The sequence below is a fragment of the Dipteris shenzhenensis genome, chromosome 8 (assembly GCF_047967505.1).
Source record: "Dipteris shenzhenensis isolate YYH24624 ecotype China chromosome 8, Dip_SZ_1.0, whole genome shotgun sequence".
In the NCBI taxonomy this organism is placed as follows: Eukaryota; Viridiplantae; Streptophyta; class Polypodiopsida; order Gleicheniales; family Dipteridaceae; genus Dipteris; species Dipteris shenzhenensis.
The window spans coordinates 52,071,065-52,089,772 of NC_141603.1; the positions used below are offsets into that span (position 1 = coordinate 52,071,065).

General features: G+C 43.1%; 1 protein-coding gene across 2 annotated transcripts in view; it reads left to right on the plus strand.

Moving 5' to 3' along the window:
* The window catches only part of LOC147899659 (putative BPI/LBP family protein At1g04970), a 42,803-nt gene extending 24,336 nt beyond the window's left edge, over window positions 1–18,467 (plus strand). Inside the window, exons 3-7 of one of the 2 annotated variants that reach the window (XR_015541446.1) lie at window positions 14,161–14,512; window positions 14,615–14,863; window positions 17,588–17,713; window positions 17,823–18,085; window positions 18,368–18,467. Coding sequence is in view for 1 of the 2 variants with exons in the window: in XM_087378546.1 (XP_087234672.1) it covers window positions 14,161–14,512; window positions 14,615–14,863; window positions 17,588–17,713; window positions 17,823–18,002 (907 nt within the window). In the remaining variant the exon portion in view is untranslated. Of the gene's footprint in view, window positions 1–14,160; window positions 14,513–14,614; window positions 14,864–17,587; window positions 17,714–17,822; window positions 18,306–18,367 lie in introns of those variants that run through there. The other variant, XM_087378546.1, reaches the window with a different exon arrangement.
* Window positions 18,468–18,708: the final 241 nt, after the last annotated feature.

Sequence of the window (18,708 nt, forward strand, 5' to 3'; positions counted from 1 at the left end):
TCTCCATGAAAAGGCTTCAACATGTTAACATGGAAAACATTGTGGATTGTCCACTTCTTAGGTAACTTCAGCGTGTAAGCTACCTCATTCATCTCTCAAGAACTTGAAAGGGGCCGTAGTACCTCATATTCAGCTTGGTGTACAGATTTACCTTCCCTTTCTTGCTCCTAAGGCATGCCTTAAGAAAACGCAGCAATACTTAATCACCTTCCATGAAGACCAGGTTCCTGCAATGCTTATCTGCAGCTCTTTTTTGCTTGTCCTGACTGCGTTGAAGGGCATACTTAACCTTTTCATACGTTGTCCGCAAGTCTTCCATACTCATCAGCCACAAATATCTTCTCTTTTGTATGCAAAATAGGAGGAACCTTTCTTGCTCCTTCCACTATTTCAAACGGTGCCTTACCCGTGCAAGAATGCACTGTGTTGTTGTATGCATACTCAATCAGCGGCAAATAGTGTTCCCATTTAGCTTTGTGCTCAGACACATAACAACGCAGCAAATCCAAAGTTGTAGAATTTACCTCTTCTGATTGACCATCAGACTGTGGATGATATGAAGATGAAAACAGTAGTGAGGTACCCATGTTATCAAACAAACCTCTCCAAAACATGCTGGTCATCCGTGGATCTCTATCGCTCACGATAGACTCAGGCATCCCATGATACTTAAAAACAAACTTCAAGAATTCCTTTGCCATCTGCTCGGCTGTAATCTTCTTCCTTACTGGAATGAAGTGAGCTATCTTGCTAAATCTGCAAATTATAGTCCATATGCCATCATGACCAGAAGGAGTGCAAGGGAGATCAAAAACAAAATCCATAGCGATGCTCTGTAATGGTCTATCTGGTATAGGCAAAGGCTGAAGTAAACCGGGCTATTTCTAACATCCTTCCGTAGAGAAGGCCAATAAAAGTAGTGCTCCACTACTTTGATTGTAGCCTCAATACCCCTATGCCCTGCATACAGGCCCTGCATACAGTGGGGTGTGACTTTCAGTGAGCACCTTATGCCTCAATGGCTGCGTCACACACATCTTACCATGCATCATCATAAATCCCTCCTTGAGTGTAAAATGATCATGCCGATTGCCCTCCATAAGCTGATCATAAATATGTGCAAAAGCATCATCTGTAGCATACTGCTCCTTCATGGCATCAAGCTCATTGTAATAAGCAATAGTAACTGCCGATACCTGTGGTTTCTTGGACATAGCTTCCGTACATGGCCTTTTGGAAAGTGCATCAGCCACTACATTTTTCTTTCCAGCCACATGAACAATCTGAAAATGAAAAATGGAAAGGAAGTTTACCCATCTTATGTGCTTCTCTAACAACTTTTTCCGAGTGAGAAAGTATCGCAGCGATTGATGATCAGATTGCACATAAAAATCAGCACCTAAAAGATAGTGCTTCGACACAGTAAGAGCATGAATTACAGCTACCAATTCTTGCTCATAGACATTCATGTTGTGTTCAGCATCTTGGAGCAACCTGCTCTCATATGCAACCACTCTGCCTTCCTGCATAAGTACTCCACCAACACGGTTGCCGTTTGCATCGCATTGAAGAACAAAAGGCTTTCGTAAGTCTGGCAAAATGATAGCAGGATCAGAGCATAGCTTTTCTTCAGCTCATTAAATGCTGCAATTTCTTTCTTCCCCCAACGGAAAGGCACTGCCTTCTTTTGCAAAGCATGTAAAGGTTAAGCTATCTCAGCAAAATGGTGTATGAAGCGCCTATAGTATGAACACAAGCCAAGAAAACTATGGACTTCATGTAGGCTCTTCAATGGAGGCCAATTCTTGATTGCCTCTATCTTGGCAGGGTCCATCCTCACTCCATCTCGTGAGATGATGTGTCCTAGGAAATGTATCTCTGGCATGAATAACTCACTCTTTTTAGTGTTGACCAGCAACTTGTGTTTCCTGAGCTCTGCAAATACAACTGCCAAGAGTTGCCTATGCTCCTCTTCATCTTTGGAGTGCACAAATTTAATGCACAAGTAAAATCTGCAAAGAAAAATCTGCCCACAGTAACAAATACTGTTAGAGCCCTTCAAAGGCTCAGAGTGCACTTCAACTATCCTGCAAATGCTCTCCAATGTCACTCAAAAATACACTGCCAAATTGCATCCGAATGCCAAAAGTCCCAATCCCTTCAAGAAATTGCGTCCAAAAGAGGGCAAATTGCCTGAAAGCCCCAAAAATGCAAGAAATTGCAGTGCAAAACTAAAAGCCCCAAATTTGGGAGCAGATCCGAAAAGAAAACTCTGCTCTGATATCAAATGATGGAGAGAGAGAGAGAGTAGGAGAGACAGAGTGCTGAACGTAAGTTGCAATAGATGATAAGTAGAAAAATACAAAAGCAGGGAAAGGTTTTGTCTAAGTGACAAAACCTTATCCTTCACTAACTGTAGTTAGTGAACTAACTGGGGTTAGGGGGAAAAACCTCTAAAGAGGGAAAAGTGCCCCTAACCTACTTATTACATTACATTGGTCACTGCTAGAATGTAATAATAATTCTAACAATTTTCCCAGGAAGCGATTTCACTTGGTCAGTTTGCTGTATTTTTTTGAGATTATCTGGTGAAAATGGCTCAGAACAACTCCAATGAGGTGTTTGGGGTTGTCACACAGGAGGATAAGTTGGATGGCACCAACTACTCCTTGTGGAGTTTCATGGTTCGCAATATCTTGGTTGGCAGACATCTTTGGGATTATGTCAATGGAGATGAAGCAAGACCTAATACAGCGACTACACCTGTCACTCCTACAGCTAGAGGCAGGGGTAGAGGTACAAATGCAGCACAAGTAGTTGGAGCAGCCGCTCCAGGAGCTCCCTTAGTAGAGCAAAAAAGATGGGACTCTAGAGATGCACAAGCTCTTTCAGTAATTTCTCTTTCTATCAAGAGGTTTGTTATACCTCATATTTGGTCATGCAAGACATCTATGGCAGCTTGGGAGATACTAGAAAGTATGTTTGCAGCAAGAAATGATGCCAAGGTTTCCTTTCTGAAGCGAGAACTTGCCCATAGGCATATGGAGGAGAAAGATTCCATGAATTCTCAGCTCACAAAGCTTCAGGACCTCAGGGAACAATTGTTGAATATTGATGAAGTCATTCCGGATTCAGAGATGGTCACCACCACTCTGAACTCTCTTCTTGAGTCCTATCTCAGTTTCCACACCTCGCTGAATTTGTCATTGAGGGGGGGCAGCAATCCTCTCTCTTTTCACAAGTTGGTAGGACTTCTGTTGCAGGAGGAACAAACTCGCAGAAATATGGCAACCCGGGCTGGCGAGCAAGCTATGTTCTCCAAGTTCAAGCCCAAGGGTAAAGGGCAGCAAAAGCCACATGCCAATCAGCCCACACATCAGCATAAAGCTGATTTTGGACAGCCTTCTTATAAGGCAAAGGGTGATACAAATAAGCAGAAAAAGAAGGGCATCTGTCATTATTGCAAGAAGCCAAGTCATTATATTGGAGAGTGCAAGAAGCGCATAGCCAAAGAGAAGAAAAGGGATTCCGGTATGGTTGTGTCAGATGCATCAGTTCCACATTCTCATGATGGAGGAGATGTTGCAGCCAACTTTGTTGAAGAGCACTATGCCTTTCTGTCTTGCACTTCAGATTTTTCAGTGGGTAGTTCTGATATTACAGCCACTAATGATGATGACCCATATGCTTTCTTCACTTGCAGTTATGATCCTTCAAAGGATGCATGCTCTTTTAGCGTCGATGAGACACTTCATACTTGGTATTTTGACAGTGGTGCTTCAAAGCACATTACTTCCAAGAAGAGTCTGTCTGTATCTCTGCATTCTCCACCCACCAAAAAGAAGCTAACTTGTGCAAATAATTCTTCTTATTCAGTGTGTGGAGTGGGAGACATTATTCTCACATCCACTGATGGCACAGATTTCAGAATTTTAGATGTTCTCTATGTGCCAAGGATAAAGAAGAATTTGCTTTCAGTGTCCTCTCTCAATAGAGGAGGATTTCAGGTTGTTTTTTATGATGACAAGTGTGCATTCAGAGACAAAGAGAATGACTATGCTTTGATGTTGTCTGGCACTTTGTATCGGGGTCTTTTTCAGCTTCATCTATATGAAAAAAGATCCCATCTTGCATTATCAGTTAACACTCCCATTGCTGCGATGCAAAATGCGGAGTTATGGCATGCCAGGTATGGGCACATGAGCTATGGCAGCTTAATGACACTTTAGAGGCATGATATGGTTGATGCAGTGCTTCCTTTGGAGTCGCCGCCTCCTCATGCATGTGAAGGCTGCATTCTTGGGAAAATGCATAGACTTCCCTTCAAAAAGGATGGTGCAGTGAAAGCTACACTGAAATTACAGCTTATTCACAATGATGTTTGCGGTCCCATGAGGACACCTGCCTTTGGAGGTTATCTTTATTTTGTTACATTCATAGATGACTTTACCAACTACACTTGGGTCTATGGTCTCAAGGCAAAATCAGAAGTGTTTATGCATTTCAAACACTTTGTGGCTATGGTTGAGAATGAGACAAGACTCAAGGTACAGACACTTTGAACAGATCGAGGGGGGGAGTATTTGTCTCATGAATTTGAGACATTTTTGAAAGAAAAAGGCATCATGCATCAGCTTACAGTGAGGCTTACACCTCAACAGAATGGCAAAGCTGAGCGGAAGAATTGCACTACCATGGAGATGGATAGATGCATGCTCACAAGTAAGAAGTTGCCTCACAGGTTTTGGCTAGAAGGCCTCATGTGTGCCAACTATATTTTGAATCGGGCTCCTACAAAGGCTTTGAAGACAAACACTCCCTATGAGGTATGGCATGGGAGAAAGCCTTCAGTGGACCATTTCAAAGTTTTTGGTTGTGTTGCATATGCCCACGTGCCTGTGGAGTTTAGACACAAGTTGTCAGATAAGGCACTTAAATGCATTTTTGTGGGATATAGTTCTCAAAGAAAAGGCTATCGTCTCTACAATCCTGCTACACGCAAGATTTTTGTTAGTAAAGATGTTATATTCTGTGAAAATTTCGCACATACACATGCTGAATTTCAGATTCCAGCCTCTTCAGATGATGTGTTTGAGGGGATGCTTCCTATAGCATTTGGTTCCCCCGCTGAAACTCAGAATTTACGGCAACCTCCGCCAAATCCACATGTACAGATTCAGCCCCCAGCTGATTTAGTACAACCTCAAGGTGTGGATGAAGTTGTGAGGCAAGAAATTCAAGAGATACACGCAGCCAAAACAGTCCCAAATTGGTTGCTTCAGACTCTCAGGGAGAGTAAGCTTGAGGCTCCATTGCCTGGCAGGACTCGTAGTGCAGTAAGACACACAGGGGGGGGCTCTTTCAGTTGAATCAGCTTATGCAGGTACTCTTCTTGATGAGGAGGAGCCTGAGACATTTGAAGAAGCAAAGGATAATGTGCATTGGATGAATGCCATGCACGATGAATTGCAGTCCATTCATAAAAATCAGACTTGGGATGTCGTGGATTTGCCACCAGGCAAGAATGCCATAGGTACACGTTGGGTTTTCGAAGTCAAAAGAAAGCCAGATGGGTCCATTGATCGGTACAAGGCAAGGCTGGTTGCAAAAGGATATGCTCAGAAAAAGGGCATAGATTATGAGGAGACTTTTGCTCCTACATCTAGGATGACCACCATCAGGTCAGTTATAGCAATGGCTGCAAATTTTGAATGGAATGATCATCAGTTAGACATTAAAACAGCTTTCCTTAATGGAGACTTGTTGGAAGAGGTTTATGTCCAACAACCTCCGGGCTTTGAAATCTCAGGAAATGCACATCAGGTATGCAAGCTGAATAAGGCTTTGTATGGGCTGAAACAAGCCCCACGTGCATGGTATACAAAAATTGATGCCTTTCTAACCAGCAAGGGTTGCACAATAGTCCAACTGAGAGCACCCTCTACATCAAGAAGGATGGGGGGGATATTTTGGTCATCATTCTTTATGTAGATGACATGCTGCTCACCGGATCAAATGAGGAAGTAATTGCAGATTTCAAAGTCCAATTGAAAGCTACATTTGATATGTCAGACTTGGGCTTGTTACATTTCTATTTAGGGATCCAATTTATTCAAGAGAAACGTGGCATTTTTATGTCTCAGTCCAAGTATGTTCAAAAGCTCTTGGACAGATTCAACATGCATGATTGCAAGCCTATGTCCACTCCCATGGAGCCGGGGCTGAAGCTTACAATGCATGATGCAGGTGAATCAATTGATGTCACACTCTATAGCCAAGCTGTTGGATGCCTCATTTATCTTTGCAATACACGACCTGATATTCAGTTTTCAGTTTCTTAGGTGAGCAGGTATATGCACAGCCGCAGGCTGTAAAACGCATCTTCCATTACTTGCAAGGTACAAAGTCTTTTGGCTTGATGTTTCCCAGGGGGGGTGACTTGCAGATGCATGCTTACAGTGACTCAGATTGGGCTAGAGACTATGATACTAGGCAGTCCACCAGTGGGAATTGTTTCTTTCTAGGACATGCTTGCATTTCTTGGTTGAGCAAGAAACAATCTATAGTGGCTACCTCCTCATGTGAAGCTGAGTATAGGGCAGCTTTCATAGCGACAATTGAATGTGTCTGGCTGCGTCGTTTGTTTGCTGATCTTCGTCTTTCATTGGAGGGTCATTCTCCGATTCTCACTGATGGTCAGAGTGCTATAGCAGTGGCAAGAGAATACCTTCTTGAAATCAACCCATGTAGCAGGTGTCTGCCCTTGAAGAAGTAGACTAGACCACCATTGCATCGCAGTACCTTTGAGGAATGTGGCCACCTTCCTGATTTTCGAGGACTCTCTGAAGTAACCTCTAGCAAAAGCCAAGTCAAATTGCTGCAAAAAGCTAAGAGCCTTCATCCTATCTGCATGTCCATTGAAGGTCTCAAACTTCATTGCTGCCCCCCCCTCCTTGTAATCTTTCATCTTAAGCCTAGGTTCCAGATGATCATAGCCAGGGGGCTGCAAAGAAAGAGGCTGCTGTCCTTGGGGTCCTTCTGGAGCTTGAAAAGCACTCCCCACAGCTGGATTTGATGGCACAGGTGGTACTACTTGAGTGTGAGACACCATGGGACTGCCTCCCTGCATTCCAAGCTGTATCCCCACATAAGCATACAAAGAATTTGGGGCTGGCTGTGAGGTCATGGCCTGAAATATAGATCCTCCTCCAAAGTGAGTTGGCTGAACCACATACTGTAGTCTGTGGTTGGGCTTGCTGCCCTTGCTGTACATTCTGAGCATTGCTACCATGTTCATTCCCATTTGGTCCCTACCTCTATGGCACTGCAAGTGGTTGTACCGTTGGTGTTTGTGGCTCTGGTAGTGGCTGTCCCACATGCATTTGTGGATTCTGGATGGGCTATGCCTCTGCCCTCGGCATTAAAGCTGGATTATGCACAATCTCATCAAAACTTTGAGTGAGCTGAGTCAAAACTTGCAACACAGAAGCCATCTGAGTTTGCATCATTGCCATAGCATATGGCTGTACACTTGGGTCTGCACCCAATGCAACTGTACCCACAAGATTATGTACTTGTCGAGCTGGCTGCCCCAATGCATCAACTTTGCCCTTCATGGGCTGCATCTTGCACTCTTACTTCGGGGGTTCTCCCCTTATCTGCTACTTTGGCTTAGACTCTTGAGTCTGCATCATAATCAAGCCTTATATGCTCCATATCCAAGGAAATTGGTGGCTGTACCAAGAAATATCAGCAGATGCTTTCTCTACCCAAGCTGCCCAGGGACTCCTCTGGATGATTTAATGAGGGTCCCGGCAACGGAACCACTGTAACCGGCCTTTGACTAACAAAGGGCAGTGTAACTAACACTATTATCTAACAACTCTGAAATACAGCCAACGTGAACCATTGCCATTGCCCACAAACAATACTTAGAGCATATAACTTCATAGCATAGCATCACTGAACCACTCAAAACAAGGGAGGCTAGAATGCCCCTACTTAAAATCATACACAGTGACACCTGTTGGCCCCAACACTTGTGGCCCCTTGCGGTATTTATTTAATTACTGGTTAGCTCAACTACAAGGGACTCCCTTCAAGAGCTCACCCGCAGGTGCAACCTAGTACAATGCCAATCCGTGGCTGTGCCCATGACCAAATCCCAGTGCTATTCTCTTGGGTCCCTTTAGTAGCCATGCACAACATAAGTAGAACAACCCGATAACATGCCAAGAAATGCATCCACATAGATCAAAGCCATTACTGAGCCCAAGGCTTGCCACTGCACCCCAGGAAGAGAGTATCACAAGTGCCCCAATCCTCTCCCGGGCCAACGGGAGGCCAACCAACCTTGCAAAAACTCAGCAAGAATGACAGTAGCATAGAGCAGAAGGAGAAAACAAGAATCCGGCCAACAGAAAGAGCCTGTTTCAGACAGAAACAGCCCCAGAAGATGGTTGAACAGCAGACAACAGACTCTAGTAGGAGGGAGCTGCCCTCGACTGACTTCCAACACCAACAAAGGTCAAGAGAAAGAGCGTCCAGCAAGCTGTAGCAAATCTGCCATGATTGCATCCACTAGAATGAAGATTCCAGCCCACAAACACCTCATATCTCAGTGCGCCCTGCACCAGCCAAGAGCTAGGAGTGAGGCGTCCAAGAATATGGCCTCAGATGCAGGAAAGGAGGACTTTTGTCACGAAGAAGGTCAAGAAAACCTCTAGAAAAGGCGGCGACCAGGTCCAGGAAGCATGCCAGCAACAGGAAACACCCAGGGGAGGAGAACTGTCATGGAGAAAGCTTCAAAATCCACTTCAGCCAGCAAGGGGGGAGCTGCAATAATCCGCCATCTTGAGAATGAGAGACCTCTGGTAGGGGAGAAGACTCAAAACAGCAAGGAAGGGAAGGGAAGGGCTCCAAGGCCTTCCAGGTGCTTCCAGAGGTGACACCCAGGTGCCACAAGGCAAGCAGAGAGGCCACACAAGCTCCACACACAGACACATGGCAAATGGGGCATGGGAATTTAATGCCCCTAGGGGGGGTCAATTGGCAAATCATGACCCTAATGCTTGGAACCAATGACCCTAGTTTATAGAACCTCTAGGGGGTCAATTTTTAAAGGATGACCCGAGTGAAAAACCGATGACTTCATAAACTAGAACCACTCTAATAGCACTAGGAGTTGCACTTATTGCACATGAAATCATAGGGGTACCCTTTGGGCATTAACTAAGGCCCCTAGCCTGGCACCCCTAGGCTAAATTCAATGACAGTTAGTTTAGACACTTCACCATCACCATCACGTCCCCGTGACATGCCCTATGAATTTTATTTTGGTGCAATTCATTTTATAATCCATTTGACCTTTTCAACTGCTCTCTCTCTCTTATAGAAAATGCAAAGGAGCTTGAAAAGCCTTATCAATTTCCCCAAATAAGATCTAAACGCTAGACATGTAAGCCTTCAGAAAGCTGCCAACTTCCTCGACATTGATTAACCTAAAAAAGCATCACTCTGTAAGCAAATAATCCTTGAGGGCTGGCAAAAAGTTTTATTTTTCTAAAATTTTGATCCAGAAGGAGCCTACATAATCATCACAAAAACCATGGTCTCCTACCGCAACTCCTCCACGAATGAAATCAAATAAGAGCTAAAGCGAGATGTAAACAATCTTCCAATAAAAATCGAGCACAAAAGTAGACGGCCATGCAGCCTATCAGATGGGCCGAACCATAAAAGCAAGATGAACATCCCCAACAAGCCTCCCCTCCATCTGAGGCTGGCTATATTGGATATTCTGCTAGGTCAGCCTCTGCTCATATAAAGCAAGCGGAATATAGGTGATGTACGGGGACTTTATCCCAACACACATGATCATTATCTCAATAGAAGTGGGTTACAAGATCAAAGCTGCAGGACTGGCAGCTAATGGGTGCAGCATGACTGGTTGACTGAACGGGTTGTCCAAATCAGCAGCAGGTCGTCTGAATTGGAGGGGTTCCATGCCTATTAAAGCATCTCCTTAGGCCCCTTTTTCTCCATCATCAACTCCAACAGTTCGAGCAGTATTGGGTGTTCCTCTGCAACTTTGAGGATAGATCTGCAGCGGCCTACAGTAGGGGAAACAGTCTATTGCAAGGCCCTTCGCCTGTGGGCAACAGTTCCTGCTCACTGGGGCACTGGTCAGTACTTACAGATCAGGTTTCTCGTAATCAATGATCAGCCCACAAGTACCAAATGATGGAAGAGCAGTCATAGCCACACGTATAGAAGGACAGCAGTCCAAGTCCAGCAGTCGGTTCGCTTTGTGTGGGTACGCTCTCCATCCTTGCTCTTCCAGCAGTAGGCACCCATCAAATTGTGGCTCCCCTTTTTCACCCACATCGGGCCAGAAGTAAAGCAAATATTATCTTCACAGGGGGAGGGGTGTTTCAATGCAATCCTGCATCGTGGGCTTGTTTTCCTTTCGGGTTCATTTTCGTGCCTTGTACATAGCTCTGGCTATAGTCTAAAGTCCTTTCCGTTTGGTCTCAAGTTTTGAAGGTGTTGATAAGATTCACTTCATCACCTTGGTCTTGTATCTCATTGTAATAAAGAGCTTGGATAAGAAGGGAGGGGGAGGAGGGCGCATCTCGGCTCCTTCTTCATGTGTTCATATTTTATCAAGCAATCTTGTACATTTCAGTTTCTGTCTTTTAAATCTACGCATTTAAGTGATATTCCACAATCTTATGCAATCTTGCCCCTCCCCCCTTAAGAGAGTACACTTTCGTTAAATTGTCATTATGTATTGATTGTTTATTTATTGTCTTTGCATGCCCTTCGATGCTTTGTACCACCTTAGGTGCAAATTGTCTAGATCGATGCTCAAGTGCTCTAGAATCTGTTTGAGCAAATGCACACTATGTAGCGACAAGTCCTTGCTGTAGTGGAGTTAGGAATCCCAACGTTACACAACATGATGGCGAACTTTTTACCTAAGATATATTTGGGTGGAAAGGAGCATGCACCAAAGTATGTGCACATCTGTTTGAATAGATGGGACGTGCATTTTGCCATCACCAACTGTCTTGACCAGATCCGTGCTACCTTCATGGAGATGTATCTATGAGGGCTTCACCTTTTCATAGTGGCGAGATTTGAAAGAAAGTCCTTCGCTCCTGCGACCTGGAACGAGTTTTATGAGGCCTTCATAAAAGAATTCCTTCTCAATTCGGACGAGCATTTCATGAAGATCAATTTGAGAACAGGTAATCAAAAGATAAGGATATTTGAGAAAAGATGTCTACAAGACTACATTTCGCACGCGATTTGGCCATTATGCCGCCTTGGTGCTTCTCACTAATAAAACACCAACTTTTCAGTAGATGATTAAAATTTGTTTCGCCCCTTATCTGGGAAAAGTAGTTCTAGATGATCAGGACATCTTGATTTATAGCAAGACTCTTTTAGAGCATGGATGCCATGTGCGGATAGTTCTGTCCATACTTTGAAAAGAGCAGCTCTTTGTGGCAGAAGAGAGCAAATGTGAAACAGAAACTCACATAATTTGGTCACGCCACTTCGTTAAATGGTGTCCGTATTAACTATGAGGAGTTAGTATGAGAAAGTTAGTGAGTGGCCTCTTTTGAGAACGATTACCGAGATCGAATTCTTTTTTGGATTTGTGAAAATTTTCTAGACCTTCATTTGGAATTCTGCTAAGTAGCATTACCCTTGTCGAAGTCGGGACCATTGTGTGTACTAAGAAGCTTGATGCATGTTTGAAGCAACAGGAGGTGACTTGAGCTTCTATGTTGCAAATCATGGATCATAGTAAACCATTTGTAGTGTGAATCAACTTTGCTTCACAGAGATCCCTAAAGATGATTTCTTCAAACGTGTGTGGGATGAAGTACTAACTCGGAATGCCCCCCTTGGAAGCAAAATTAGAGACTTCTTTCCCAAAAGAGTAAGGTCTGTGTACCGGAGGTCAGTGATACAAGGCATTGTATCTTATTTGAATGTTATAATAGTCCTATTGTTGCATGCCACCCAGGGATACTAAGAACTTTGGATCTATTAAAAGGACTTTCTTTTGGCCCAATCTAAAGGTTAATGTTGGACTGTGTTCAAAATTGTTAACAATGCCTGAGCGCTTGAGACTTGGAAGGTCTGTTGCATCCTTTGGAGATACTCGAAAAGAAATGGTAGAGTATTCCATGGATTTTGTGGTAGGACTACCTCGAACTTCTCGTGGGCATGATGCAGTTTTGGTGTTTGTGGATTGACTCACCAAAGTTGTCATGGTTTATTCCTACAAGAGAATACATTTCAACCACTCAACTTGCCCACTTGTTTGTGGAAAAGTTATTTAGCTCGTATGGCTTACTGCTGATATTGTTAGCCGTGGGCATTTTTTCAAGAGAGGTGTTCCCGGAATCGGACACTCCATTCAGCATGAGTTCCAACATGAGTTTGGGTGATCGAATCAAATGGACAGACTGAGAGGGTCAATTAGACTTTGAAAGTTATGTTGAGAGTTTATGTCTCCCGGAGGCAGCCTGTTTGGGAAGAGGATCTTCCTTTATTGGATTCTAGTGCCAAGCATTCAGCCATCCGAATGAGTCCATCATGCTGATGTATGGATATCAGCCAAGAGCCCCATGGTTAATGGGCTTGCATGATGTCAAGGTTGGCACTGCTGCTACATGTTGCAGGGTTGGTACTGCTGCTAATTGATTGCAACAACAACAAGATATGTTGCAGTTTGCAAGGGAAAACAGAAAAAGTGTGCAGGATAGAGTGCAGGATAGAGCACAGTTCAATGCCAATCAGAAGTGGGCACCTAGAGTTTTCTCAGAAGGCAGTGGATTTACTTGAAAATCCAAGTAATGCAAACTGTTCGGGTCTATAAATATCTTCACACTTTTGTAGTCCTTTCTTGATTCTTAAAGGGTCAATGAAGTGGCTTACAAATTACATTTACCTGATGTTGTTGGGTATATCTGGTCTTTCATATTAGTAGACTATAAGTTAAGTTGGGTGCTAGAGATGATTTAGTCTCTGGGGATGAACTTATACAACTCGATTATAGGGACTGACAACTTAGTAGCGCAGTTGTTATAGAGCTGAAAAGTTAAGTGGAAGGATCACTTGGAAGAGGATAGTACTTAGAAAGTATTGATTCTCTTTATGTCTCAGTCCTTCTCTGAATGAGGGAGAATATTATGTCCATGTTTGGACTCAATGTGGCTAGTGTAATGGAGGTCAGGTTAACCTAGGGTCATGTAACCTAACCTTGCGACAATTAGGACATGATGTACCTTTGGTGAGTTGAGGTAGTCTTAGGGTTGAGACACCTAAGACAACCTATGACTTTATAATTATGAGCCTTAGGTCATTGGGGACACTCTTGGGATTGGGTCCTCCGAAGATATTTCTTAATGAAAGGGAATTTCCATCATTTATGACAATAAGAGGAGCTAAATGTTGCACTGATTGTTATATATTGGCCTCCGCAGTTTGAAATCTTTATTGATTGAAACTATCCCTTACTATCAACTAAAACATTCAACAAGGTAAGCTTTAGGCATTAAACATTTCAAAGAACCTAAAAAGGACCAATTAAGAATATCATAAGGAGAGCCAGTGGAGAGCAGCAAATGTGGGGTGGAGTTTGGAACAACACATAACAGGCTGTGCCAATGAGTACCTTTTGCTTGATGTTCATATTTTCTTATACTGCCTTTCTGTTTTCCAGGTCTGTTTCTGTTAAAACCACTCTGGATGTAACCCCGAGTCACCAGTTTAGTCTGTATAAGAAATGAAAGAACTAGAATAAGCCATTCGCTCGTGACTTGCTGACTAAATGTATTGAAGTCTGGCTGCTTATGAATAGTGTACAATGTACGGGAATTCACTTGCCTCTTGTGTGGCATCATGTGCTAGACTAATAAGTCGACACAATAGCTTGGTTGCAGTAAGCTCTATTAACCTGAATCTTTGGGATGGGCTTCATTTGTGTTAACCTGAGTACTTCCCCACTGCAATTATTATGCTTTTGCTCTTGCCATCTGTTATTGAATACATGCTTTTTATCATTGGGCAGCATCACAAAAAAAAAAGTTAAGGTCCATGATTGAGTTTGAAGCTGAACTTGAGAAAGTGCTGTTGCAGGCTGATAGATGAGTTGGAAGAGCGCATCCGTTTAACAATTGAAGACCAATTAACTGCACAGGTTCGCCAGGGAGTCCAGAAACTCAATTCGCTTTTGCATGAGCTTCCCCAGCAGGTTCCAGTTGATGAAATGTCAGAACTTAACTTCACAATTGCGCATGCACCAGTTATCAGTCCTACATCAATTAGTATTGGTGTTAATGGCAGCTTCATAGGCCTGATGTCGGCAGGGCAATATTTCAACCATCTTGTGAAGCTGCCACCTGGGCTTGTATGCAACGGTGACATGAAAATGATTACAATTGCTCTTAGCGATTCCGTGCTCAATTCTGCTGGTGCTATCTATTACAATGTATGTCTTAAAATGGAAGCAAGTGTATACTGATCATTCTCTGATGCTTTCTCGTAGTTTTTCCAATAGACACTTATTTACCGTCTGATCCTTATCATACAGGCAAGCTTGCTCAACTGGTTAATAGATAAGATGGCAGATCAGACATTTCTGAATACATCTAGGTGGAAGTATATCATTCCACGGCTGTATCAACAGTATCCAAACAAGGACATGAAAATGATTTTTGAGGTGCCATCTCGTCCTAACATTGCAATAACTTTGGATGGAATCAAGGGAACTGCTGCTGCATACATGACTATAGGAGTCGTCAATAACAGTGAGACAATACCAGTGGCATGCATATCTATTGTGAGTTTGGTCCTTACCTCCAAATCGTAGAAATTCCAAACAGGGTGGCTATGTGTTTTGCAGTCAAGTTACTTTTTAACAATACAATTATTGGAGAGCATACTTTTATACTATGGTCTACACCCACTGTTGGGCGCTGATGACGTCAGTGGGGATGTCATAGTAGCTAGTCCCTGCTATGCGTGATGGAGTTTATGGTTTTCAATCTTATGAGTGACTATCGTGAGATTGAAACTGCACTATGTTGTGTTTTTAGAGGATGAGTTTGGGAATGTTCCTGAATTCGTCTAGGTATATAATACAATTATTGGAAATGTTACGGTTGCTGTTAAATGCTTTCTTTAAAAATCTGTTCTTCTGTGAAGGTCCCTTCATCTCCCCCTTCCTTGATTCCGTTTTCAAAGATACTCAGTGGCTCTTTCTTTGCCAAAGTGAAAAGCCTTATGGCTTTCATTAGATCATTTCTTACTAACTCTTGGGGGGCCATTGTACACCATCATGGAGGTAATATTAATAGGCAATTCACTACCAAAAATTGTAATCAAGTACATAGATAGGTCTGTAACAGTAGGTCAGGTGGTTATACTCCATGATTGAGGTCTAGGTTTCACCTACTCCATGATTGAGGTCTAGGGAATGGTGAGACCTAGAGGGACATTGAATATTACCTGGGTATAGAAGGGTATCTAGTTGACAAGAGGAGAAGCTTTACATGGCAATAGAAAAGCATAGTATTAATTTTCTTACGGTGTAATGTTAGACTATAATCATTGTTTGGGACTTTTGAAAATGAGTGAGATCGTATTTGGAATTCCCCTTTTGAACTTAAATTCTTGTGAAATTTTCGCTCATGCTCTTTCATGCAGATCTCAAACATGCCACTGATAAACTCCTATTGGCAGCCTCTTGCATCACACCCAACCAATGGCTGTGGACAGTGGGTCCCCCATACTGAGGAGGGCCCTGCGGTGGATTACCACCTAGCCCCCCGTTTCCTACAAACCATGTATAAATTGGGCTACACTCCCCACCTCTAAGTATGCCTGCCCTTTGGGATCCCCACTTCCTAAGTTATCACCTCTTTAACATTCTTGGCCCTCATTACTATTTGGCAACCCATAGAGCTTTCTAAGATACCGGTATCTCAGTCCCTCCTTCATACTTGACCTTTTGCTCCCATTGACTTTGGAGTCATCCTAGGTTTATTGTTTGTTGACCAACAGGGTGGGGCTTCAAGCCTTCTTATCTATAGGATTTCGAACCATAGGTTGATTGTTTGTTGACCAACACGGTGGGCTTCAAGCCTTCTTATCTATAGGAGTTCGAACCTTGAAGCTATGCATTGCTATGCCTCACCATGAGAAATCGAATGGGTGTCTTCTCATCCGCCTTCAATCATTAGGTGATCAGCCCCCCTAATCCTAGTAATCTTTGAATATGTACACGAACTGTGAGAACTACTCAATCATGCATTCTAGTAATTTTTCCATCTTCCGAGTACCCCTCCTCATCATTAAGGCAGCCAAGGCAATCCTCTTGCAATTCCCCAATGCACAAGATTATTTTGAAATATGGCTTCCTGGTCGTTTACTTCAGCATAAAGATCTGCCTTAATAATTATTGTTGGCCACAATGGCCATCTCTTTCTTGGCTGAGCTGGCTTGAGTGGTGATCATCTCCTTGATTGTGGAAACAAGCATTGGTGCTCATGGGGATGTGCTGCATTTTTGTATAACCTCTGCAATGATTTCCTGCTTGCTTTTCTCTTTCCCCTTTCTTCCAAGAGCTGCAAGCTGAAGCCTGAGCTCTCCACTTTTTCTGTAAGTAGTATATGTGTTCCTGTGGGTCTGAGTTGAGCCTTCCCTTGAATGTTAATGGATAGGGGCTGGCATTGACGAGGCTGTTATGGTAGAGTAGCTGCAATGGTAGAGTAATGTTGGTTTTCTGGTTGGTGTCATGGCAGACATCTTTGACTTAGAAAACTCCATAATGGCCTCTGCAAGTATGAGAATCCCTTTGCTGAAACTAACCTCCAAGCTGGGCTAGGGGTTCAGCCCACCCAAAGGGGGGGGGGGGTGGGTTGGTGGGTGTGTGTGTGTGTGTGTGTGTATGTGTGTGTGTGTGTGTGTGTGTGTGTGTGTGAGAGAGAGAGAGAGAGCTATTCTGATATGCCAGTTATTAGATGTGAATTTTGGTTGCGCAAGTAAAAGACTGAGGTGAAGGAAGTATGGGAAAAGGGATACAGAAATCCTGAGCAGAATCAGTTTGTTCTGTAGTATGAGTGGATACTGATAGATCTGTACATGTCTAGCCTATGCAGGAAAATGCCTAGAGTTAATGAAGGAACAGGTTAAGGAGAGATGCTGCTCTAGTACTCCCTTCTGAGTTGGATCAGTGTGTGTGTCCATAATTGTGCCTTTGTGTGTGTACATAACGCATGTCCATGTGCACATCCGTCTAAAAGCACATGTACATGGTTTCAGGGGGGTCATATATATGTGGTTTGATGCCATTAAGTGCAATACAAACAGCAAATTTACCTTGTCATAGTTGTTTTGTATTGTAATTTGAATGGATTTTGCTATCAACCAAAATTTGCCTACAAATCAAATGCGTGCGTCATACATTTACAAGAACATAGACAATCGAATGTACTTTGTCTAAGAAAGGAAATTCACTTAGCTTATTTACTTTGCTCATACTTACTTTCATTTTTTGTGGCAGACTGCCTCTGTGTATGGTCTTGCTGGCCTAGCTGGAAACAATTTGACCGGCCAGGTTAGGTTGAATGATCTGAGTCTGAACCTTGAATGGAGCAATGTGGGCAACATTCACCTGGTACTCGTCAAGGTACTGGAAAATGTGTATCCTGGGTGTGCATGTTGATCTTTTTTGTTTCTCTTGCTCATATTTTATGAATATCATAATTGCTTGACGTTTATGCCATTATTTTGAGCAGGTGTTTGTTCGGACTCTTGTGAAAGACGCATTACTACCTCTGCTCAATCTGAGCCTGAGAAGGGGGTTCCCTTTGCCTATCGTTCCTTCAGTGGAGCTTAGAAATGCACATGTTAAATATGGGAATGGTTTTATCCTTGTGTGTACGGATGTGCAGTATGTGGGTTTCAATGAGAAGTAAGCTGTGAATATTGGTATGCATGGCTACCACCGTTGTATATAATTTCTGAATTGTTGAAGGGCGAAGTGACGCCGTGGATATTGGTACGCAGGGCTACCACCCGTTGTATATAATTTCTGAATTGTTGAAGGGTGAAGGGACCTACTTTTAGTTGCTCTAGCAGGCATTGTCTATGTTGCTTAGTAGGAAAAGGAGTATATGTGAAGTCCTCACTCACCTCTGTAAATTACAGAAAATTTTTGAGGCCCGTGCAGAGTTGTAACATACTTTGAGTCCTTAAAGTGATTCATGCAGATTTGGTTATAGCAGAAGAAAAAAATACTAGTTGGTGAAGCCTATACGTGCTTTTTCTGTCTCTGTATTAGGTTGCGCTAGTGTTGGTTCAGCAGGAAGTATTTGGGAGCTAAAAGGTAATGTTGGCCCTCCCATTCTTACATTTACTTTCTCACTTAAGCTCAGGCAGCAGACAGCATTTCAGGCCCATACGCTACCACCACACGAGGAAATAATGTGACTCTTATAATGAAGCAAGCATTAAAGTGACTGTAAAAGGAGATGAGCCAAATCACTCAAACGCATCACCCCATAGGTATGTAAACTCTTGAATGCATACATCTGAACTCGCCACTATTGCTACTTTAATGTTCTAGGAGCTAAATTGTCTACATCATAGTTGTACCGCTCTCTAAAAGGCTTTTCGTATTTA